Genomic DNA, 24,923 nt, shown 5'->3' with positions numbered 1-24,923 from the left:
ATCTTCGCAGTTCAGGTTGTATCTGTAATTAAGCTGATGAGAATGTTTATCTATTATAGTTCCCTTATTTTTGGGAATAATTCCAACAATCCTTTGAGTATGCTGTAGGTATGCTATAGAAACTGAAGTCTGAGTAGATGAAATAGTTAATATGTAGGGTTTCACAATAAACTTGAGTATAAAAGCAGCAGAAAGCTGCAGTGCAATAACATATAATTATATACAAATGTATGTGTGTATACATGTACTTGATATGGGGAAATATAATGGAAAACTAGTTGCGCACATAACAATTACACTCAAAATTCTCATGTGACACTCACTGTTTTTTTTTAAATTATTCCTAGACTTAAACTATTATAACCCAGCAGGACAAGGAGCACTGGTTACATCCGAAGCTAGATGTGATTCAGTATCACCTCCTTAATACAGCCAGGTTCACAGCCATCTGAGCAACCACAGCTTCCGAATGCCAGCCAATCACAAATCCCATCACGGTAATATAAATGCATCTATTCATTCCCTCTCATTAACTTAACAGTCAGGCTTTGAACAATGCAATGGATTAACATATTCATTGTTCTCCTACGCTTTTGCCTCAAATTTTTTACTTCTTTAGGGATCAGAGATACCTGAATACTTAGAAATGAAATGCTCCTGTAAAACCATCTCTAAAAGTTGTGGCACCAAAAGTGCCAGAATGAAATTTTCACTATTTCAAGGGACCAGCAAAAATGCTAAGGAAAACAAATCTATGAATCAATTTTACTTTTATTTGCATTGAACATGATTATACACATTCATGTGTCTAACAAGATCTGCACTGTTACATTAAAAATACAGTACAATAACATTCAACATGAGGTACTTCATATTTATATATTTTTCCTTCATAAATAATGCTGTAAGCTACTAAATTCAAGCACTTTGATGCTCAAGTGGCTAGTGTCTTGAATTAGCCGGGCTTATTTCAACACCTTAAAAAACAAAAAAAAGACAGTTCAGTGCAATAATTATGTAGAAATTAGACCATTTACTTAAATACTATATTAAGATATGCTTAAAGAATATTACATTAGAACTGCTAGCCTAGTTCCCCTTCATCCCCAGTATGAACAACAACAAAGACTGCCAGATACATTGAGAAAAGCATCTACAAGTATTCTGCTTAATAAAGTTGTGTTTATACACTAGAGTTGCCTGCCTTGTCAGAACAATAGTTTCTAGTTTTAAAAGCTACAAAATTTGAGATTATCAAAGAAAACAGAGCAAGCACATTAGCCTTCATTCCATGTTGTTGAAAATGCAGAAGGGAGAATAGGATTTAAAACATAAAATTTCTTATTCTAAATTCAATTTTCAAATTGAGCACACAGCTCTTGGCACCAGCCAATCAGGTGGTAAATGTGTCTTTCTTCCTTGGTAGTAATTAACATAAAATTAAGTTCTAAACTCAGTGTACAGGCTCTCAGGCGGCTTTCACCCAGCAGGTCCCCAGCCACGCGGAGGGCAGCAGCTAACGGGAGCGCTGACACTGTTACTGAACGAACAATCTATGCTGTAAGGTTATCATCCCAACCTCACAATCTCATATGATGCAATTAATGCTAAAGTGAATTGTCTTCTGGCTTAAAAACGAGTGCCTTCTAATGAGGTATATAGTCTACCAATTTGCACGGTAGCTATGGATTACTGAAATGTTTAACCATAATTTAAGAACAAAATCCTTTGTAGTAGTAGTAGTTTTTAAATCAAATAGCCACTTTTATTTCATAGTTGCTTTGCCAAAACTACTGTCATCTCCAATAAGAAATAATTGTTAGAGAATTTCGGGAAGTGGTGCTGGGAATACTCATTTATAATCACCAGTAACAGCTTTTGATCATCTATGCTAACAGACATAGGTAATGGCAAAGATGATTAAAACATTTCCCATAATCCAGTGTTCTCCTCCATCAGGGAAGCCGGCCAAAAGCAACAAGCCCTCATTCACAGGGGAAGAAGTGGCCAAGGAGCACAGCGGATATGATAAGGGCAGTCACTCACCAGGGCCTTGCTGGGGCCAGCAGGGGAACTTTTCTGTCCCACCGCTCACTGGCCAGGCAGGGAGGAGACAATTCCTGAGTCGGCAAACACACTAGCGTGCACATGGGTGCCCACGTACACACACCCACCCCAGGACTAACTCCTGGCTCCAGAGAAGCCAGCTTCAGGCTTGCAGAGCAGGAGAAGGAGGCGGCCAGAGACCACACTCTGGGTGGCTGGGGAAACCATCTCAGGATCACACTGAGCAGAAAAGCTGCCCAGAAACACATGGATACTTCAACTGGAAGTGAGCACACTGGACAGCACCAGGGTCACAGGCACTAAACCATCACAAGCCACCACCAAAGGAGAATTTTTTGATAAGCTTTTCCCTCCTTTGTGTACATTATCTGTGGACAAGTAAGAGAGCTGAACGTGATGCTGATGCAGTGAACATTAGGGATAATCAGGTGCACCACTTCAGGTCATTCTTTTAAAACCCTGCAGGCATCTATATTGGCACTTTAAGATGGCCAGAGGCCAGATTCTAGCAGTCCAGGAATAACACAAAATTATGATTAAGAAGATAGTACATGATCAAAGTAGAGCAGGTAAAGTATATTTCAGACTAAAAAAAAAAAATCAACAGATGAAAGTATCTTATTACATTAACATGTAATGCTACAAAACTAATTGTTTTCCCATTCATCTAAAGAATTGTTTGGTCCTCTTTTCATAGGAAAAAGAAAATAGGAATTCTATACAGTACGACTCAGGAAAACAGGGAAATGGTGGGGATCAGAAGCTAAGTGGTGAGAAGACAGTTTGACTTTTTCAAACTGCATTCTATTGTGCCATCAATTAACTCATTTGTAGTATGGGACGCTTTTAGGTTTCCTTTATAAACTGTTTAAGTTTGAATTAATAGGCCTGTAACTTTTTTCTAATGGCAATAACATTTTCTAATTTAGTTACTTCTAAAAGAAGTGCCTGTGCTGCAATATTTTGTCTTCTAAACTAAAAGAATAAAATCTGCTATGGCAGAAGTCATGGCCTAAACAAACATCCAGTTTCTTACTTCCCCATTTTACATTGACATTTTGTTAAATATTGTTAATATTTAACAATCTTATGAATTAAGATTTAAGAAAAAGCAATGCCCAGAAGTAAAATATTTAAAGGAAATAAGAGCTAAACATGACTATTGTCTACTTCCTAAATTATTACTTATTACAAAGCAAAACTTCTTTCATAATTGTACACTGAGGTTTACCTGTTATTCCTTTTTTTTTTGGGGGGGGTTCTGTTTGAAAATTACACATCATTACTTTAAACTATTTCTATTTGTCAAAATAAAGCCCTAAAGTAAATTTGAGGTGATTAAAAATTTTTCTTAAGAAGGACAAAACTGAGAAGTCAATGGGGCACTTGGAAAATAACACAAATTCTCCCCAGCTGTGTAGACAGACGCAATTCTAAAAACCACAAAGCTGTAATAAGAACTTGGCTCTTTTAAGCATATAGTTAAAAGCTGAATGCTGCGTTTTTGCCTGTACATAATTAAAAGGTTGAAAGAAAGTAGAAACTGCCTATAGCTTCATTCATTACAAATTATCTGCGCTGATCACATATCTGCAGATGAGCTAAGCATCAAGCAGGTAGGAACCAGATGCGCACCTTAGAGCTCAAACTGCTTGGGGAAGTGTTTTCAAGCATAGAATATAAGTTCGGGGATCTGCCCTCCCTGTACTCCGGTGCCATTGGTGCTATCCGAGGAGCACTGAAACTGGACAGTCACTTTGCCACACTGAACCTCCGTCATGCCTTCCTGTCCGAAGTAGCTGAGTTCATTGCCGTCCAGTATCACGCTGGCTGTGTAGAAGGTGTCTGGCTCGATCTGCACTGGGTACTCAAACCACACAGGGAAGGTATTGCTGGAGCCATCTGAGAAGTACTTGCTCAAGTTCTGCCCCAGGACGACACCCTGCCGCTTGAGTTCAATCTTGGCGCTGTACTCTGCGGAGCCACAGCTGGAGCCATACAGCCCAAAGCCAGCGATGAACACTCTCTTATCCACTGCAAACTGGATGCTGTCACAGCGGCCTCGATAGCGCCACTGGTTGCTCCGATAGGCACACGACTGGAAACGGTGACAGCGCTGGGGTACGAGGCCCTTGCGGGCTTTACTCACAAACTGCAGCTCGGGCTTTTTGGCTGCCGTGTACCAGAGGAAGATGTCATTGGTCTCATTAAGAGTCAGCACTCCAGACTGCGCAGCACCATTGGCAAAATCATCCAGGGCCATTGTAGGTATGCGGATCAAGTAAAGCGCCTTTCCCAGGACCTTGCGTTTATTTTCAATGCTCAGAGCTAGATCTTGTCGCTGGCATTCTACTTCAGCCCAGTTGAGAGCCGCCTCAAAAACCACAATTTCTTTGGCATTCAGAGTTTCCCTCTGGAGGATACTTTCTAGTGTCTGGAAGTCGATATCACAGAATCCCTCAGACTTGAGAGCTAACTCAGCCTGGGCATCGATTACCTCCCAGCAACGCTGGGTCAGGTCTGGCTCTTCGAACAGGCAGCTCTGGGAGAGGAGCACACAGGCGTTCTTGGCACTCAGGCTGGTCTCCAGGAAATTAACGCAGGCTCTGGCGAGGTGAGGGACAATGTATTTTTTGGCAGCATAAAGAGTAGCCAGCACTGTGTCAGCAGCCAAGTCAATTTCATCACAATAGATATATCTGAAAGAAAGTGCACAGCATGTAAATGGAATTTTCACAAAATGAGTGTGTCCAGCAAGAAAAGATGCAACTACTTTCAAGTTACTTCCAAGAAAATCATCTTAGGTGACAGTTATTACAAAAATGATTAGGGATTAAAGAAACATCTGAAATATGTTCATAAATTAATATTTCAACTCAGTAGTAAGTTTGTATAATTAACTTTGTGTTACCATTGTAGCCTCTATTTTATAAGTTGCATTCAATGTCTTCTCAAAAAAAAGAAAAAAAAAGAAAAGGAAAGAAAAAAGAAGGTACCGGAACTGTTTTGAGAAAGAATTTCATTATCAGAGATAGTTGATATTAGGAAAAAAACAGCAGAAGTCTATTACATGTACTAATTTATATTTAATGAAAAAATAATTCCCCTATGTTTTAAAATATATATATATATATGTAAGTTTTACCTTAAAAATTTTCTGTACATTCAGATAGAAACAAGTACCTTTAATACTACAATATTAGAAACAATTGCATCTTGATACTTTTAACTAAGTATGACTTGGATTTCTCCGAAACACAAAATAAAACCTGAGACTAAATAAGATACTTTTCAAGTAGTTCCAAGTTCAATAGGTTATCAAATATGGACTTTAATGCTGTCTTCCAAGTCCCTTTACACAGAATCCAATACAGGCTTCGTATCTTTTTAATTTTTTTTAACTCTTTCCTCTCACCTTCAAAATTAAAGAATACATTGTTTCCAGGTATATTTAATTCAAAGACAGTAAGAAAACCTAAAGATGCACTATTCCTGTGACTCTGTAGAGCATCCCTTTATCAGGAGATAAAACACTTCCAGGTGTTGTGGGGACAGGGGCAGGCTCTCAGAATGGTATGTAAAGGTAGCAATCATCTACTTCTTTGAGATTGCTATGCTTCACCAAGAGAGTCAGTGAGAACTACATACGGGTGAAAAATACACGCTGATAACACTTCATTTTAAAATTTTCTGTTTAGCTACTTGCTGTGAAGTTTTCCTTTAGTTATTGTATTTCAACTTAGTGAAATACACATAACAAGAAATTAGTAATATCTTCTATAAGAAAGTAAAATAAATAAATAAATGAAAACACAATGATGGCAATATGAAAAATGTCTACAATCACAAATTGAACATGCACTTTTACTCCCAGGAAGCCCTTTCTCTTCTCTGATAGGCTAAGCCATCTACCAGTGGCAAAGCTGCCTGAGAAAACACCTGCATCTTAGTGATACTCTAAGCAGAGAACAGGGACCGTAGGGAGGATTCTAAAGCACACTCAGCACTCTAGTGCTTACATTGGAACCGTCAAGTGAGCACTCTTCCCTTTTTCTTGACAACCCCCTTTCCAGGAATACTGGCTCCTCACCCACAATGCAGGCATGAGGAAAATCTGGCCTCCACTATTCCTGGTGACAATGTGGTACTGATCAACTATGGCACGATAACAAATTGTACCTTACTACTACATTTCTGATTCTTACCACTTTACATGGATGACATGTCTAATTTTAAAAAGCTGTATTGATATATATTCTAGGCAATACATTTGTGAGAAAAGATGCTTGTCAAATGACCAAATGACTTAGGTGAAATGTAACCGATTCTTACGTGTTTCCTAATTATGTATATATCTGGAATGACACAACAGGATTCAACTGCAGTGAAGTCAAAATGCTGAACTAATGTTAGCAGTCTCTGCAACAGATAATGTCAAATATATAAAACTGGCTTGATAGGGGTGGGGGGGTGGGGTGGGGAAGCCTTGCAGGTAAAATTGGTTTTTGTTCTTTTATCTCTAAAAGATTACAAAGGTCACAAAGTACTGGTTGTTTATAAGGTGGTGGATTAGTTCACATTTTGATACTTCATATGCTCACTTGCCATTAATTTATCTTCCACTGTGAAAGTTTAAGTCGGCAGCAACTATTAGGTTGGTGCAAAAGTCATTGCGGTGTTTGCAATTATTTTTAACCTTTTAAACCGCAATTATAGATTTCAAAACTATAATGCAAATAAAGCATTAAATACTTTTAAGTTCTACAACTGTAACAGAGTGAAAATGCTCAGCCTTTCAGACTCCTCTTGTTCAAGCCAGCTTCGTTCCCATGGTCTTCAGGTTAATAGCTTCTGCTTAGTCTTACATATAGACATGTTCATCATTACAGGAATTCTGTTTGTGGCCTGAGTTTTACAAAAACAGCCCCTAACCAGAAACTGCCTCTCCTGAGGAGATAAGGGAAATATATACAAAAATAATGATTACTTATCAAAGATTTCCAGGAACCTGAGACTGGACTCACATTAACTAGAGGCAACAGTCTAATAAAGAAGTTGTACAGTCTTCCTCCACCCCCTGCTGGCTCCCAGCTGTCCAGTCCTCAATTATCTCTTGCCCCTCTGTCTCCCCCTTCTCTTGACTAAAAAGAAGGCTGAATTCTATATTTTCTTAACATGGTTCTTTAGGACACTAGTCTGCCATCTTCTTAGCGTGCTGGCTTTCTGAATAAAGTCACTTTCCTTGTCCCAACACCTTGTCACTCAACTCACTGGCTGTCATGCTGCTAGCAGACAATAGATAGCAACATTTTAACCATGGGTGGGATTATTGTCCAATTTGTTGATATACTGAATAATTTTTTCAACAAACATTGTATTTATTCTAGTGAGCCAAAATTCCTATAGCAACAGATAATCTTGAACTCTGATACACTTGGTGTGCTAGAATAAGGATTTAACAAAAAATAAATAAATATGATTTGGAATAATCATTGGATTTAATCACACAGTAGACGACCACTATCTAGCACCAGTACATGCAAAGAAGTGGGTTTTATTTACCTTGTTAACATGTATTGGATTCTGAAAGACCTGTGAGATACGAAACTACTTTTTAAGAAATATGTATCTTACAGCTTTACATTTGTATGCTACCAATTAAAATTTTTCTGTATAAATCCATATAAAGCTATAGGAAACTATTCACAGCTCTCAAAAAATTTCTCCTGTACTACCAAATGCAAATGCTTTTCATCCTTGAGAAACTCTGAATTTGTGTAAGAGTATGTGTATGTGTGTGTGTGCAAAGATCAGATTATTTTACAGATAATAAGTTTTATATTTGCTGACAAGAAACAGTAACTCCTAGAAAACTTAGAAATCTCTTAACTGGTAGTATTTAAACAAGGTATATAATTTCCAGAATTGTGAAGCAAATACTTATGTCTTTAAAGACTTCTTCACAAACAATTCTTTCAAAGAGAACATCCTCTATTAGATAATACCTATACCAGAAAGTTATTTTTCTTTAATTCTAACTCGTTAAAAATCAAGTGACTATACATGCCACGTGCTCCCAAATCCCATGCCAAGGTGTGATTATAAATGCCTGCATCATTCCACTGAAAGATGTAATTTACAAGGTAAGCAGCACCCTCTGTCTTCATCAGTCGCCCTTTTCTGTTACACAGAACTTATATCTAACTGTGAAACCAGCAGAGTACAAGTACAGCATAAACAAACTCTTTCCAAACACATGAATGATGCTTACTTCAGCATAGCGAGAAAAGCAGCAGGTTCGACATCTGGTATACGGATTTCATCTTTGTCCTCAGCAAGTTCTCCGTAAAACATTGCATGGAACACAGAGCTCCCAACAGCTAAAACGTACTGTGGAGAAAGGGAAATCTTATTTCATGCTCTAAATTGAGGCATTTTCAGCAAATCAATCCAGAAAAACAACTTTAGGCAATCAGGTTCAGTGGACACAGATCACCTAAACGTGCTCTCTTGCCAAAACCAAGGCACAATATATCTTGCCGTGAAAGCATTACGATAGATGATCATGCAAACCAGTCTCTATGCTGCTAATTATCTCAAGGACTTAACAGATTAATGTACAAGTTCCCTCATAACAAAATAAACAAATAAAAGAAAAGCTTATCTGACTGACTTCTCGGGGAAGAGTCAACACATGACTTTCCTAACCTGTCGCAACAACTTCCCGTCACTGGAGAGTGAAGAGGGCATGTTTTTGTGTGAGGTATAAAGCAGAGTAGAAGGAACAAAGAAAAAAATTAAGCGTGGCCAAGGCCCTTTGAGAGACTGCACTTTCTGTGTGATGGGGTGAAACATGCACTGCCTGCCATCGGCAAGCTGCCCACCCCAACTTCCAGGCTTATGGAGAGGGTCCCTCTTGGTAAATCTGAGGACTAAACCGGTAAGGCAGCTGTTGCTTACTTTGTGTCCTGGCAACCGCTGAGTCCCACCTGGTGGCCCAACCACAAAATGTACATCTGCCATCAAATCATTATTGAACATCACCGCATTTCTATAAACAGAGGCAATTCATTAATTCACAGCATCTAGCATTGTTAACAACCCCAGCCCCAACACATAAAACCCAGAAAAGATTCTCAAGCTAGCAACAGTTTAATAACTTCGGGGCAAAACTACAAATAAAGGTTCCAAGTAAACAACTGTGTTTGTAATCACTGCAAACACATGGGAAGTAAGTCAAGTTAAAAAAAAAAAAAAAGTTATCCAAACTTTCCATCAGACTAAGGGCAAATAAAAGGTTTTTATCTTCTATGGCCCATAGACACACCCCCGTCACTTAAATGTTACAGCTTGCAAAAACATTTTTATCTAAGAGGAAAACAGCTGTACTGTTTTGGAAAAGGTACAAGGCAGCTTTCCATTACCAATAAAGCTGCTGGGAAAAGAGGAAACACAGATTTATGTTAAAATACAGTATGGGTTGTGCAAAAGCAGAAACTTCAACACAGGAAAACTTTTAAAGTAAACATGCTGGCCCGGCACGTAACTTACCTTTCTCTGATGGTCGGATAGAGACCCTGCCAATTCGGGGCCGGAATCAGGTTGTTGTTACTGAGGTTCTGCTGGTGGTACTGCTGGACAGTGGTGCTGCTGGAGTTGGCTGCTTTTTTGCGGGGGAATATATCAGCAGCCATCTTCTTCTTCTTTTTAGTCTTCAAGGTAATTATTTCATAACAAACCGGGGGCAACTTGCTGCTGCCGCTGCTGCTGCCGCTGCTGCTGCTACTGCTGGTATTTGTTTTCTTCGAGCTTTTCTTCGACCTGTTCTTTACCGTCTCTGGAAGCATCAAGAAGAAGGTGAGACATTTCATGTTCTTTTCCTTGTCATCTACCATGAGTACAGTATGTCTCTCTTTATAGCCAGATATCCCAAATTGGTGTGAACATCAAGGAAAAGAGGCTGGCGCAAGCTAAGATGTTAACAGAAACCAACAAGCTGATATTTTGCTTCTTTTCTCAGCCGGACAAGGTGACCTTTTCACTATGTTGAATACAAACTGGCTTTAAGTTTTATCCAGTACTGGGTCTGTTAAATACATCCCCATCATGATTCCTGTTTCTCTTATTTGGTCATAAAAATAACCCAGTTTCCTAGATAACCTGAAAATGCTACAGTGAGCAAAGATGACAGGCAGAGAGCCGTAGCACTTGTTTTCTGAATTAGGTTAGCAAGATGTGCTGGAGCCGCGCGGGCGAGTCTGTTCAGCCGGCTGAAGTTGTGTGGTGAATGGATCGGAGGAGTAGGTATTACAGCCCTGCAGATGGAGTCAGACAGCCAGTGCTCACAGCCAATAGCTGAAGTCACCAATCATGATTGGACCAAGCAAAACAGTGACACCTATTGTAACGTGCACAGCTCTGATATTAAAGGAACAGCAGTTATATTCTGTCTACTGTTATTATTGTACATTTAAATAACATAAACAACTTATGAAACACATCTGAAAACAGGAAGAGATTATGCTCACAGATTTCTCTTCAGCAGATGTACATTTTTTATTTTCCCAGTTAAACAAGCAGGGTCAATTAACAAAGGGTAGGGACTGATGTCTACTTTGTATTTCTAGTAAAATCTTTATCTCAGATGCATTTAGTTTCAAATACTTCAAACAAAATCTTCCATTTTACCAGCTAAGAGGAACTATTAATAGCAAAGGCATACTAAACACATTTATCACAGCTTAATGGGAAAAATGTTATTTTTCTTTTTTCAGTCTCTGAGTGAAAGTTACAGTCTAGTACAAAATAAGAGATGAGGTCATGTATTCATTTTACCTCCCAGTGTTTTCTAGCTCCTATAATGATTTTTGACAGGAGTCCCAGATCACAAAATGCTGTTAATTAGACTATGATTATACCAGTAGGCTTAGGTGCACTGAAACGTAAGACAAATTCTAGACGTAAAAATAAGATTCAAATGGGACAAATCTAAATCTGGTAATCAGTGTTTAAAGGTTGTAATTCCCTAAAAATATGTCAGAAGGGGCCCTGTTCAGAATTTCAAAATCCAACCTAAATAGTAGGGCTACATTTAGACTTGCCGTAATTTTTAAGAATATAATCCACAACTTGTGACACAAAATCAATCATAAGGATATTCAAAATGATAAATGTTCTGATGCTGCCTAGTTAAAATGCAAACAGGTTCTCCCTGCTTTGAATCAGAAGAATATATATACTATACGGTTTTTACAGATGAGAATCCTCCAATAATTTCTAGCTCTAGTGAGTAAGAAAAAATAAAAACACCTGCTGTAGTTTCCACACTTATTTTTTTTTTAAAAGGGACTAAATGAGGAGATTTAATCTCACCCCATTTATGTGGATGCCTGTCATTTGTTCCCAGTGCAGCAGCCATTTGCTGCCCCCCATCTAATGTGCTCTTCGCGAGCACAGCCCTGCTCGCTCCACAAGACTCATCTGAGTAACGAGTGCAGGACAGACTGAGGGCTCAACACCTGGGAGCGTCCACTGTTATGACCACTAATCATGTACTGAAGGTAACACACCAGAAATCAGACTTCCGATTCCTGGGACTCTAAATCACTAAATTGATTCAAGGAGTATCTTCTTTATCGGCATTGTTGTTCTTAAAACTGCAAAGCCACTGCAAGCCAGACTAGACTGTGTATAGGAGAACCATGGTCTTGAGCAGGTCATTCATCCCAATTTTACAAGGATCCTAAAATGCTGCTTGCTTACAATTACCATGTTTCCATTCACAGGGCTACTACTACACACATACATATTCACACACTTCCAAATCTCCTTCAAACACATTTTCACATACATTGTAGAGAAAGAGAGAGAGAGAGAGAGAGAGAGAGAGAGAGAGAGAGAGAGAGAGGGAGATCTAGAAACTAGTTTTTGAAAATAAAAGCACCTGGTAAAAAGCATGGAAAAGAAACAAATGAGTTGCTATTTGAGTTAACTATTCAGGACATGGTTAAAATTAAAGGATTTTTTTCCTGCTTAACTGCTACTCAACTTTTTGACCAGTACCCTCTAGGAAAGCCCCCACCACAGGGCGTTCCTTCTGACAGGTCACATAGTAATCAATTAGAATGGAAACAGAAAGGAGCTGCTTTGGGACAGACATACTAGGAACTGGCAGCTGGACAAACAAAATGGAAAAGGTATAAAAGGCAGACACAAGAACTTAGAAGGCTCTGTGGTTTTTATTCATTTAGTTCACACTTTACTAAGACAGCCTCTGACAAACAATGCTTTCACACTAGTAAAATAAAGAAAAAAGTAAAGTGCATGTAACAGTTTACGAAAGAAAATTAATATTTTAGAAAATGTTCTTTCTGAAATTAAAGGTTTCACTTATTTGGAAAATTAAGCTTTGTGGAAAAGCTTGAATCTACTAGTTAAATGAAATGGTGCTAAACCTGAATCACCTAGAACAGTGCTTCAAAAAGGGATGTTATCACTCACAGAAGTGAGGACTGATGAGCATGGCTGTTTAAAGACATAGTCTTGACTACACAAAGTAATCCAATTAAAACAGTGAGAATGACATTGTGATTTTTGCAGCTAATTTGAAAAGCAGCAAAATGTTAATAAAATTTTGACAATGGAAAAAATGTATGAAGCACTACCTTTTCTTATATAAGGCATGTAATACAAGGTCCTTGCTACTGAAATTATGGTCCAAGGAGCTAGCAGCAGGAGCATCACTTGGAAGCCTGTTAGAAACCTAGAATCTCAGCCAGATTCTGGATTAGAATCTGTATTTTAACAAGACCTCCAGGTAATTTGTATGAAATTCAAGTTTGAAAAAAATCTCATATAAATAACTGAAGAATGTTGCAGGTCTCCCCAATTATCCGGTACCAACATCTGGCATTCTGCATTCCAGTATCAATTATCCAGTACCAACATTCTGCATTCAATTATCAAGTGAAGAAATAATTCAAAACAATTTAATTTGGTTTGGATATAAAACTTAACAACCTTCATGCCTTGTTCTGAAATTCTTCTTGTTAAGCCCTAAATGTCAAAATTGTAGGATTCAGGTCTGTAAAGAGCCAAGTGAGAGGTCCCAAATATATTTCAATTCTCTGAAAAAAACCAACAACCTTCAAGCCCAGATTATTCTAAAGGACAACGACAGAGACGATTTTAGTAGGAAAAATAAAGGACTGAAAAATGCCAAGTATGAAAGAGATGAGCCACTTAATATTTTTAAATAATCTACTTCACAGTCCTATTTCAAAAAATTAGCACAGGAAAATCAGCAATCAAGTAATCTTGCTTAGTCCTGGCTCAGCCACTAAAACGTGTGTGGGGGAGGGCTGGGGGGTCTAAACAAATCACAGCCTTTAAGGGTCTGTTTCCTCAGCTACAAAAGAGGTTCATCTAGAACAGAGAGATGAGTGTTTTTTAAAGTTTACACTCAGTCCACAGTAAGAAATGCATTTTATATTTGGATTCATTACTAACGTACACACACACACATATACACACACAGAACGGATGCCAAAAAAATGTATACACATTTTAAGAAAGGAAAAAACTGTATTAAAATTCTAATACTCAATATATACTGATAACAAGAGTCGAATACAAGTTATGTGTATACATTTTTTTGGGACCCCGGTACATACACAAATGAAAAGACAGTTCACAAAACTTACTCTTAGCGTGTTATGGTACACTGACATTTTATTTTTTTTCTTTTTAATGTTGGTCTTGATTCATCCCATTGATTTCATGAGCACAGTTTAAGTAACAATGGTCTAGATTATTTCTAAGGTTTTTAAGGTTTACCAATCCAGAGTTCTTTTCTATCAAGAATCTGGACTAGGGGCCACCAGATGAGGTAGAAGGCAGGCTGCATCAACTTACTGGAGCCCATGGAACCCCCCAAATTGCATACAAAATTGGGAGTGTGCATTTCTTTTTCTGTAAAGAAAAGCCATAGCTGTCATCTGTCTTTCAGAGTAATCCATGACTCAAAACACAATAAAATGTTATGAAAATCTAAGATCAATCTGAATATACAAAATAGTCATATCACTTTATTCTCTGCTTTCATTTCTAGTTTAGCTCATTAAACACAAATTATGCCTTCTTTCTCCCCCTTGAAACTAAATATAAATAGTTAAAACCTCATCTATTAAATCTGTAATCCAGAAACACTGCCCACTGGGTTGAAGGGTAATAAAGGATAAGAGACCTATATACATTGTAAAATTTCATTTCTAAATTTCTTTTCAACTAGCACTGTATCACTTGTTCCTATGCCTCCTGAATTCTAAAGCTGTTAGGAGACATGGTTAATCTGCCAGAATGAAGTAAATAGGGTCAAGAAGCCAGCAGTGTTTTAGGCCAAGTATTTTCAAAGTACAACACGCTGATCGTGCAGTGAATTTAGGTTTTGGGCATACAAGCAAGACAAGGGACCAAGCTTAAAAGGTTATTAGCTAATAATAGTGGGTTTTAGATGATGTTTATAATTGCCAGAAAGTTCAATCACATTTATCTCTTTTCATTCAATTCCCAACAATAACAAAATTATCAATAGAACTTAAGCTCACTTAGATCCTCCTCTTGACTGAAAGGTTTGCCAGACATCCTACCTTTATTTAGTAGAATCTTATTACGTTCAGTTTGGGGGCTTGAAGGAGGTTTAGAACTAAAAGGGACTCTAGAAATCATTTAATGCAACTCTGTCCCAAAGATAAGGTAACTAGGTGTCCAAAAGATTGAGATGTGTGAAAAGTTCACAGTTAAATAGTAGTAGGGCAATGTCCGGACCTGAATGAAGGTTTCCTGACTGCCTGCCTAATTTTGTCTGTTCCATCCACTCTAATATTCACCCACAGTAATTACCTACATTTTTACATAATGTTTTATCTTCGTATTTCTATTCTACTTTACAAGAAAAACATGAGTGCAAAATTTACAGACATGAAAACCATGAATACACACACTCCACACCCTGCAGGAGACATGCTGCAGGAAGAATGTGAGCAAGACATTTTCTTGAAAGAAGTGGAGAACTGTAACAAGAAGGAACATAAAAGCATATCAGAAAGCTGCTCAAAAACAGAAGAGGCTCTCCAGGTAAAATGAAAGTTAGAAAACCAGCCATTCATGGTTAACACCAATAGATTTTAGGTCAACAGCTAACAATGCTGGCAACTCTTGTTTAACCTGCTCTAACTCTGGACTCCTTGTCTAGACTTGTATTCGGTTTACTACAAGACACCTAAACAGCTACAGCAGTGAGGTTAACTGAGGTTTAAATAAGGTAAAATTAAGAAATCAGTACTACTCCCCCGGATTATTAATACAACACAGCAGTGGCTAGGAATTTAACCTGATCAGTCATGATGGAGTCTGTTTTGTTTTTGCTTATTTTGCTCTTCAGTACTGAGCGAAAGTTATGCCTGTGATTTGGAAGGTAAAACAGACAAGCCACAAAATGTTGGCAGTCCCTAAAGATAACAGCAGCTGCTGGAAAACAGACTATATGCTTTCTAAATTTGGAAATAAACAAGGAGTCAAGCACTGGCAGCATGGTATGGGGAAAAAGCAAGAACTAATAACAAGTGACTGTAAGGTTAGTTACTTAGTATCTGTGAGCCTCATTTTCCTCATCTGCCAAATGGGGTAATTATACCCAGTTCATCCTCCTCAAGTTTATTGTGAAGGCAAGATTACAGGCCTGTGAAAGCACTTTGATAAAAGTTGAAACGACTCTGCAAAGGTAATCTTTCACTGTTAGTAACAAATGTACCCAAAGCAGGAAACATTTGTGATACAACCTTCCAACACACAAAAACCTAAAGATTAACTGGGCTCCCTGCCCCTGTAATCTTCCAGACTTCACAACTACTGACATTTCATCCGATTTGGAGGCTTGCTCCAGCCTCACCCACAGATGAAGCAGGTCCCCAGTTGCTGGCATGTTGCAGGTGAGGTTCAATAATCAAGATTCGTGTTTGTTGTACATTGTGATCAGGTTCCCACCCAATGCCCACATCTGCACCTGAACTCAGACTCCAGGCTAGGTGTCCATTGGATTTCAAAGCTCCATGAGATCACCTGTTGGCAGATGCCCTGCTGTACCCACCTCCTTGGAGAGCTCCAAGATGCGAGTAGTCGATCTAGCCACTCGGCAACGTCTACAGTAGCAACCTAATTTGCCCTCTCTTAACAATGACCCAATTTGAATTCTAGCACTAAGACTGATAGCTAAGACAAGCATTTGGCCAAGGCATACACAGTGCCAGCTGGAAGAAGGAGGCTCATGGACAGTTATCATTATGTCATTTCCTTTTCACCACACAAGAGCTCCAGTTAACCTTGAATTGTACTTTAAATTTTGAAAAAAATGCCCAAAGGTAGAATGTGACAATTCTTTGAGAGCAGGAGATTCTTTTTAAAATTCCATATGGTACTTAAGATGATATTTGATGATTATGGCCGTGTCTGTGTGTACCTTGTTTGGAATACTAAACAACTCATCTAAATCCCAAATCATTCTCAATCATATGTTAAATGAGGTGATCTTGAAAAGGAATATATAAAATTTGTCATGTGAGATACTCTAAAGATAGCTATTTAAAGGGATGCTACTATGAATTCTTTTGTAAAGGTTAGGGTACTTTGGTAAACAAGGTAGTTACCTGCAAATTTTTATATATTCTATTGAGGATCTCATAGTAAATTTAAGTGTTGACTACGTAATCTTATCTTTTCCAACTCTAAATTTCTAGGATTAAAGAATCTGCATAATGTTTAGCAGAATTAACGATTTATTTAATAGTTTTCTTTACATTTTAGTATTATGATTATGACCAATACCCAACTAAAACTCTTATGTGTATATACAGAGAGTGCCAAAAAAATCTATACACATTTTAAGGAGAACTATATTAAAATTGTAATAATATATATCGAAAACAAAAGAATACAAGTCACGTTTGACTCCTGCAATTACAAAAGATGCTCAAAGTAGTTACCATCAGCATCCAGACACTTCTGATTATGGTGAACTACTGCTTGAGCAACGTTGACCAAAGTGTCCACTTGCATACATTTTTTTGGGGATCCCGGTACACATGTGCCGTATTTTAATGATTTTTAAGTCCTCCCCCGCCCATTGTTACATCTCTGAAACTGGGTTGTATCTTAAAACTGACGGCATCTCATGAGCATTACTACTAGTCCTTTTTCCCTTTCTTGTTGGTACATAAAATAATAGCATGTCTTACAATTGATGGCACCTCACAATCAGTGAAATAAAGTAAAATATATATAATTAAACACAAAGGAAAACTCTCTTCTTTAGGTTGATTAATTATTCCTCTATCCCGGCAAAAGTGACAGTTCAGAATTCTGAACTACATTAAAATAATTGAGCTTTCATCAAGTAGTCATTTGATAAAGTATATAATCACAATTCTCAATTGAGACTGCTACTATGACAACCGATATGGTAAAAAATTCTCATTCCAAAATGAGACTTTCCATTGCCAGGACTGGTAAGAGTTCCAGTATTAATACAATGCATACTTTCTCGTGGCACACAGCTATATATGTACATAAAAATGATTAATGGAAGCCTATTAACTCTCTGGGCAATATTTGCTAAAGACATTTTATCAATCAATCTAAGATGTATTAATTTACAACATTATACCGTGTTTCCCCGAAAACAAGACCTAGCTGGACAATCAGCTCTAGTGTGTTTTTATAGCAAAAATTAATATAAGACCCGGTATTATGTTATTATATTATATTAAATATTATATTAATTGCATTAATTAATTATATATTAATTATATTACATTATATTATATTATATATTATATTATAGACCCAGTCTTGTATTATAGTAAAATAAGACTGGGTCTTATATTAATTTTTGCTCCAAAAGACGCATTAGAGCTGATGGTCCAGCTAGTCCTCATTTTCGGGGAAACAGGGTATATAGGTTAAACCTGGAGCTAAATGACTCCCTAGAAATTATTATTTTCAACCAGATAGAATCTATATTAAAAAGTTAGTTTAATGGGTAGAAATATTGTTATCACGTTACAATGATCCCATTATATACATGACTTTCTCCTAAATACCTGAAAACAATTTGTTCAAAGAAAAGTAAAATCAGGCTTTAGGAGGTCTCTTCTGAGAAGGCCTGAAGGGAGACTGTTCTGATCCAACAAGGGACATTAATCCTATTGGAAACACTAGAATGGAACAACCTTGCCCAATGCGGCTTTCTCCACATTGTTTGTTGACTTTAGTTGACAGAGGAAAATAATGTGTTTTAGTCAAAGAAAAAAAATTTTTTTCATAGATATTTACTTTGGCTGGTGATACATTTTTTTTTGTATTAGGAAGATAATAACCAAAAACATCTCCACCGTCAGATCATTAAAATCCAAAGCCCCTTTTCACTTACATATTTAACCAAGGAATGTCTTGCTTTATTGGGAAAAGTCATCCTTTTCTAATGAGCATACGGAATGGGAAGAAAAAAATCCAGACAATCCTCAAACCACCATTCTATACCGATCCTGATTATTAATGGGATAATTGTTACAGACCAATTTCCCCAACACCCACAACTCAGTGAAAAAGCTCTGTGAGATAAAAAACAAATTCCTAAATACAAGCTGACTAAATGTGTTGTGCTCTTAAGTCACTCCTTGGAAATGAATAATGATCTCCTATCATTTAATTTACTACCACCCCCTAAAACACCTGAAGAATTGATATAAATTATCTTAAATTAAAATTTTTTCTCATTGTAGAATGAGCAGAGTAAGTTTGGGAAAGGCAAGCTCAGAAAAAAAATTCTTATTTTAGCAAAATCACAGAAAAAAGATCAGTTACCAGTTTTGCAATTTGACCATCATAATACACACATGCTTCAAGGGCCTCAATTAATTACTATTTAGTGAAATGTCTTCCTTCATTTTTATAATGCATGTGACTAGAATAATTATTTTAAGCAAATAATACAAAATTTGAAAAAAGAGATCTACTACATTGAGAAAAACTGTGCTATAGAAAACATAAACATGTGAAGTTACAAGGCACCTTTACACCCAATTTCTAACAATCTTTTTCTGGAGTAGAAAGAGACCACCAAATGAAAACGAAAAAAGGCACATGCATTTATTTCTGCACCGAGTCACAAAAATATTGCCTAAAAATTCAACTAGAATTAGACGCTTGTGACAGAGGGTTATTATGGAAACCAGCTTCTGGCAAAAACTCAAAGTAAAATCTGTTCTAAGTCCAAATTAAAAGGTATGTTTTATGCTACTGTAATTAGTTTTAAAGTATACAATTCCCCATGACTGTTCTGAAGGACACAACATAAAGGCACACTGTCCTGTAAATGTTGGCATAACCTTAACTATGTCAGCACCAAGTAACATTCAGAGACTGCCCCCATTTGCTGCAGAAAATAATTGGCACTGATAAAGTACTCCCTTGTTGCTTCCATCTCTCCTGCTGGTATAACAGGAATAAAAGTGGAGGGAGTTCTATACTTAGCTTCATTGCATGTGTCAGAACTAAGAAAATAAGGTATTTCAAACAAAAATTCATCCTAATAATATATTCAGCAATTTTTTAATTAAGAGCTACTATATAAGTAGGTCAGCACTTGAACTGCCCAGAGGTATAGAATGAAATAATTTAATTGTTCATAAAATAATGCTCAAGTCTCCCATAGAAAGTCAAGAATACTCATGGAAATATGTTCTTAAATTTGGGTTTCCCCAATCTCTACATTACATAAAAATAGGTATACAGTATTTACACATGTACCTTAACGATAATGAGCAGATTAAAAGCATTTAAGTCAAAATGTTACTCTTCAAAAAGTGGCAACTCAACTGTTAGTACTTTATTTTTAATAACACACAGCAAAGCAACCATTTCACCATAGTTAAGAGCTATATGGACTGGTACAAGATCCATGGTAATGATGATGAGTGGGATGAAACCAAAGAAGAGCAGTCTCTGAAAATGGTGATCAAAATGTACACAAGTCAGGTCTCTGCATAAGTGTTACACTAGCTAGCAGAAGGGATGCCACGATCCACTTAACAAGTTTGTATAGGAGACAAGGTCGATGTATTTGTTAACACTCTCTCATAAAATTTGAAACACCACATCAAAAAGAAAATGAAAAGGGCTATTTAGTAAGTGGCACGTGGCCAAGTCTTAACCAACAACTCTGTGCTGCCTTTCCTAAAGAGGTTACCATGTGAAGAGAGGAAGGGCTTCTCCTGCTCTATCAGCAGCACATCAGGACTGCAGAGCAAGCATCTACCCAGAGGAAGAGAATTTCTGCCTCACCTTTCTCAGTGAGGAAACCACGTGATTTGCAATGCGTTTTGGATCTCCAGGATCCGGTTCCAATCTCTGACTTGTCCTCTTCCTTCACTCATAATGCAAACAGTTGACCCTTGAACACCACAGGTTTGAACGCTGCCGGCCCACTTATACACGATTTTTTTTCAATAAATACGGTAAATTAGTTTTTCTTCCTTATGATTTTAATAACATTTTCTTTTCTCTTACTTGAAGAATACAGTATAGAATACATATAACATGTAAAATGTGTGTTAATTGACTTTACGAGGTCGGTAAGCCTTCCGGTGAATAGTAGGCTATTAGTAATTAAGTTTCCAGGGAGTCAAAGGTGATATGTAGGTTTCCGACTGCAGGGGGTCGGCACCCCAGCCCCATGTTGTTCAAGGGTCAGCTGTACCCCCATACTGCAAAGGAGCCTATTGCTTCCTGCCATCCTCACTGCGCTTTCTTCCCTAGATTCCCACCTATCCACCCTTCACAATGCATGCCAAAGACACCCCGACAAGGAAGGTTTCCCTGCACTTCTAGGTTTCCCTGCAGCACTTTCTCATCCATTTTGCCTTATATTATCTGATTAGACTGAGTTCTCTAAGTGCTGAATCTCCATTATCTCCCAACAAGAGCTAAGGGTACCACCTCCACACCTGTACATAACAGGAAGAATCAAGTCCAACACTTCCAAGTCCAGCTAGAATAGAACCCTAGACTGCACATGTGGAGTGTGGCTGTTTCCGGGCTAAAATGGTCTGCAACTGAAATCTGGGATGTTTCTGGCTGTCTGACATGCAGGTCTATACAAGGTACAACGGTAGAGAACCTGGAAATCTATTAAATGTGTCCCGAGGCTCTCCTGAACATGTCTAAACACAAATGTGGTTTTATAATATTGCACTCATCTTGCAGTTAGGCCAAATGAAAATACTAGAACTCAACTTACAGCAAGTCCCCACATGTGCTCAAAGCAAGGCTTTGCCTTATAAGAAGTCTTAAAATTTGACGTAATGTAGCTATTCACATATTCAAATAAAAGTGTGGGTTAACCAGGAGCAAAATCCAGTTACCAGGATAAAGCTCCTTTTATCAACTAGTCTCAATTTAATCTGGCATATTCATTTATAGCATCAGTAGAGAATTTTAGTGATTTAATGAACTGGAAAGGTAATAAATTCTCAGCAATTCACATAAAAGGAGGAAAGCAGTCATGAATAATCTAAAAAAATGGATAACTAAAGAGACTTTTATATGTGGCTTTGAAATGTGTTTCGTCTGTACTTAACACTGAATGGATGAATTTCCACTACATTAGACACACCCAATCTTCAAACGAAGTAACAAAACAGGCTTGTGTGTACAGGGCTGAGTGTATGAGCAGTCTAGAAATCCAGGCCTACCCCCGAACAAACCACACTGTTAGGGATGGGCAATGTCACACTTCAGATTGCTGCAGAGCACGAGCAAAAGCAGAGAAGGACACCTCCACGTGTGTGTCCCCGTGTGGCGTTATACTACTAAGAACAAGAGTGTTAAATAATCAAGTGTCCCCCACCCCCAAAACAAGGACTTCTCAACGTCCGTGCAAGTACTGTCTTACAACATGAGAGTAAAAATAAATGGAGATAGGAATATCAATAGTGGAATAGCTGAATACCCTAGCCATGGCTGGACAATCTCTTGCTGGGCTTGGTGTGTTTATGAAACTTTTACCACCAGCAATCACTTAAAAAAATTTCGGTTGGGTTGATAATGTAAACAAACTATTGTAAAGTAATGGCTTGAAATGTGTGTTGGCAAAAAATAAAAGATAGCTTGAATTTCCAAGTCTTTTTTCATAAAAGTGCATTTTTTTGGAAGGTGGGATAAGGTAAATACATGGTTTCACCACTGCTGTTTAAAGTGTGAATGCTTTTTCATGTATTACGCATTTTAAGCAGCTTTGAATCGAACTGGATAAGAAAGTATCTGAAGTTGGTACCAGTGACTGAAGCCCGCTGACCTCCCAGTGACACCTGGTAGTGGTGAAGCATAACCAAAGCCCTCATGGAAAGAGCCGGCTGGTCCAAACTGAAAATGGAGGGTTTTCCCCAGGAGCTCCAAAATATAAGGACTGGTCCATAGCCTGGCTCTGTGTCTGTTTTTTCTTTTCACTATCGATGCTGCTGGTTCCTAAGCCACTTGAAGGTCACTCCAGTGGATCCTGAGCAGTCAAAGGGAGCAGGCACTGAAGGACCACTCCCATCGTCCTTCCTTCCCCATTTCTCCCCACCCCACACCTGGGGACATGGGTTAGGAACAGTGGTGAAACCACTTGAGTGAATGTGGATTAGATTCCTCTGCCATAATCAATGTACTTGTTTTATAAGGAATCTCTGGGAGATGCAGCAGTAAAAATTGTGGATTTTATTAAAACTTGACCCTAGAGTATATGTCTTTTTAACATTCTATATGATAAAATGGGAAGTATGCTTAAAGCATTTCCGGTGGAACTGAGATACAATTCCTTGAGAAAAAATATTTGTGCAACTGTTCGTGTTAGGACTGAAACCAATCGCTTTTTTTTCATGGAACACCACTGTACTTGAGAAAATACACAAAGTGTGCTCATTCACACCAAGGTATTTAGCAGACATTTTCTCAAAAATGAATGAAGTGAGTCTCTCACTTCAAGGAAAACTATTGCCAATTGTAACATTCAAACATCCAAGCAAAACTTTGAATTTTGGAAATCTTGATTATGCTACCATTAGCATGATAGTTTCCCAATAGTTAGGACTGTCCCTGGTGAGATTAGTAATGATGTTAAATAAATGTAATTTTTTGACATTTGAAAGAGTTTCATAACTCAGTGAACCAATGTTTTCTAATAACAATGCAATTACCTTACAGAATCATGCAATGGTAAAAAGTCCATTCAAAGTACAAGATGGACCAATGGATTTTAGTAAACAGGAGTACAAAAAGTTCACTGATGGTTTTGGATTCCACATGGCAGTTAACCTTTAAGTAATTGTCATTTAAGTTTTGATGAGGTATCGAATAATACCCACAATTATCTGAAAAGGCTATTAAAATATTCCTTCCTTTTCCAGCTACGTATCTGTCTTGAGGCTGGATTTTCTTCGTATGCTTCAACCAAAATGTTTATTTATTTTTAAACAAGTAAGTAAATATTTAAAGTTTTTGTTTTCATTTCTACTCAACACATATAATCCCTATAAACAAAAGATCTCTGGGGTCCTCAAAATATTTAAAAGTTTAAGAGTCTCGAGACCAAAGAGTATGAGAACCACTGACATCATAAGGAGTTTGGATTTATTGTGTGATTGGTGGTAAGCCACTAGAGGTTTTCGACAAAGACTCTTTAAAAAATAGTGTAAGTGATCAGGGCCAGGTTTCTACACATACCTGCTTTTTGGTTTTACTCGTCTAGAAATCAATCACTAATTCTCAAGGCATAATTCTCAACCATTCACTCCAGAAAAAGTTTTTTTGTACATTACGTAGACAGACTGGAGAACACAAAAGAAATATGACAATCTCTGCCACAAAAATTAAATTCTGTTTGTTCTATGACATTGTTTGATATCTTGGCTTTGCCCCAACCTCAGAAAATTCATAGAATACAAGGTACAAGATACATCAATTGATGACACCTTCTTTGAAGACCTTAAGATAAAAATTTAAATGAATTTTGAGTAGACAACTGTCTCTAGAAACTTCAGATAAACCAGCAAAAAAAGAAGCAAATCTCTTTGATAAATTACTTTCTCCTGTATAACACTTCCATAGCAACTTCTGCTGTTCCCCAAGCATGGCTGTCAACATTTAACAGAATTTGTTGTTCACTTTTTTTCTTCATTTAAGAGAAACACATTAGGTAGAACCTGTTTTCCGCCACACCATTTTAATACCTTCCTATATGCTATTTCTGTATAGTACAGTGTTTGATATAACATCAAAATCTTCCTATATTTTAAGTACTAGAAATAGTTTGTTGGAAATAAAGCTTAGGTTAGTATTTTGCAAAAGTCCAGAACATAGGAAATATTTAATCTACCAGCAGTAGCTTTTCATTTTAAAACAGTCTTTGTTAAAGAACTGGTGTTCAGATTCTCAACATCATTCCTACAAATATTTTAGAGGCTGTGCATGTTAGTAGGATTGTTATCCTCATAATTATTTTAAACTCAATAATTATACATTATAGAAAGATTGTAAAAAGAAAATATAGTTTGTCCTGATCTTGATCATCCAATTTTCTGATAACCCAACCCAAACACCATCATATATTGACATTCCCTAGCCAACACCCACCTGGTAAGAATATACCACTGCCTGGTGATGATTTTGAGTACATGCCAGGAGTTGTATGCTAGCCAAGAGCTCAGGATCAATTTTGGCACTTTGAGGAGTCTTTCATGGCACTGACAAGAGAAAGTAGATAA

At 37.5% G+C, this 24,923-nt stretch overlaps 1 protein-coding gene across 3 annotated transcripts in view; it reads right to left on the bottom strand.

Annotated features, from left to right (window-relative positions):
* Positions 1–751: 751 nt before the first annotated feature.
* BTBD3 (BTB domain containing 3) overlaps positions 752–24,923 on the bottom strand; it is a 33,796-nt gene continuing 9,624 nt past the window's right edge. Inside the window, exons 2-6 of one of the 3 annotated variants that reach the window (XM_033094683.1) lie at positions 24,793–24,902; positions 9,619–9,904; positions 9,028–9,118; positions 8,339–8,457; positions 752–4,766 (exon numbers count right to left, since the gene is read on the bottom strand). In XM_033094683.1, coding sequence (XP_032950574.1) covers positions 3,734–4,766; positions 8,339–8,457; positions 9,028–9,118; positions 9,619–9,904; positions 24,793–24,835 — 1,572 coding nt within the window. In that variant the 5' untranslated portion in view covers positions 24,836–24,902 and the 3' untranslated portion in view covers positions 752–3,733. Of the gene's footprint in view, positions 4,767–8,338; positions 8,458–9,027; positions 9,119–9,618; positions 10,430–24,792; positions 24,903–24,923 lie in introns of those variants that run through there. The other 2 variants (XM_033094684.1, XM_033094682.1) reach the window with 2 other exon arrangements.

This window comes from Rhinolophus ferrumequinum, chromosome 23 (assembly GCF_004115265.2).
Source record: "Rhinolophus ferrumequinum isolate MPI-CBG mRhiFer1 chromosome 23, mRhiFer1_v1.p, whole genome shotgun sequence".
Classification (NCBI taxonomy): domain Eukaryota; kingdom Metazoa; phylum Chordata; class Mammalia; order Chiroptera; family Rhinolophidae; genus Rhinolophus; species Rhinolophus ferrumequinum.
The sequence above is the reverse complement of the archived record's forward strand: the minus strand, read 5'-3'. Positions and strand labels throughout refer to the sequence as shown.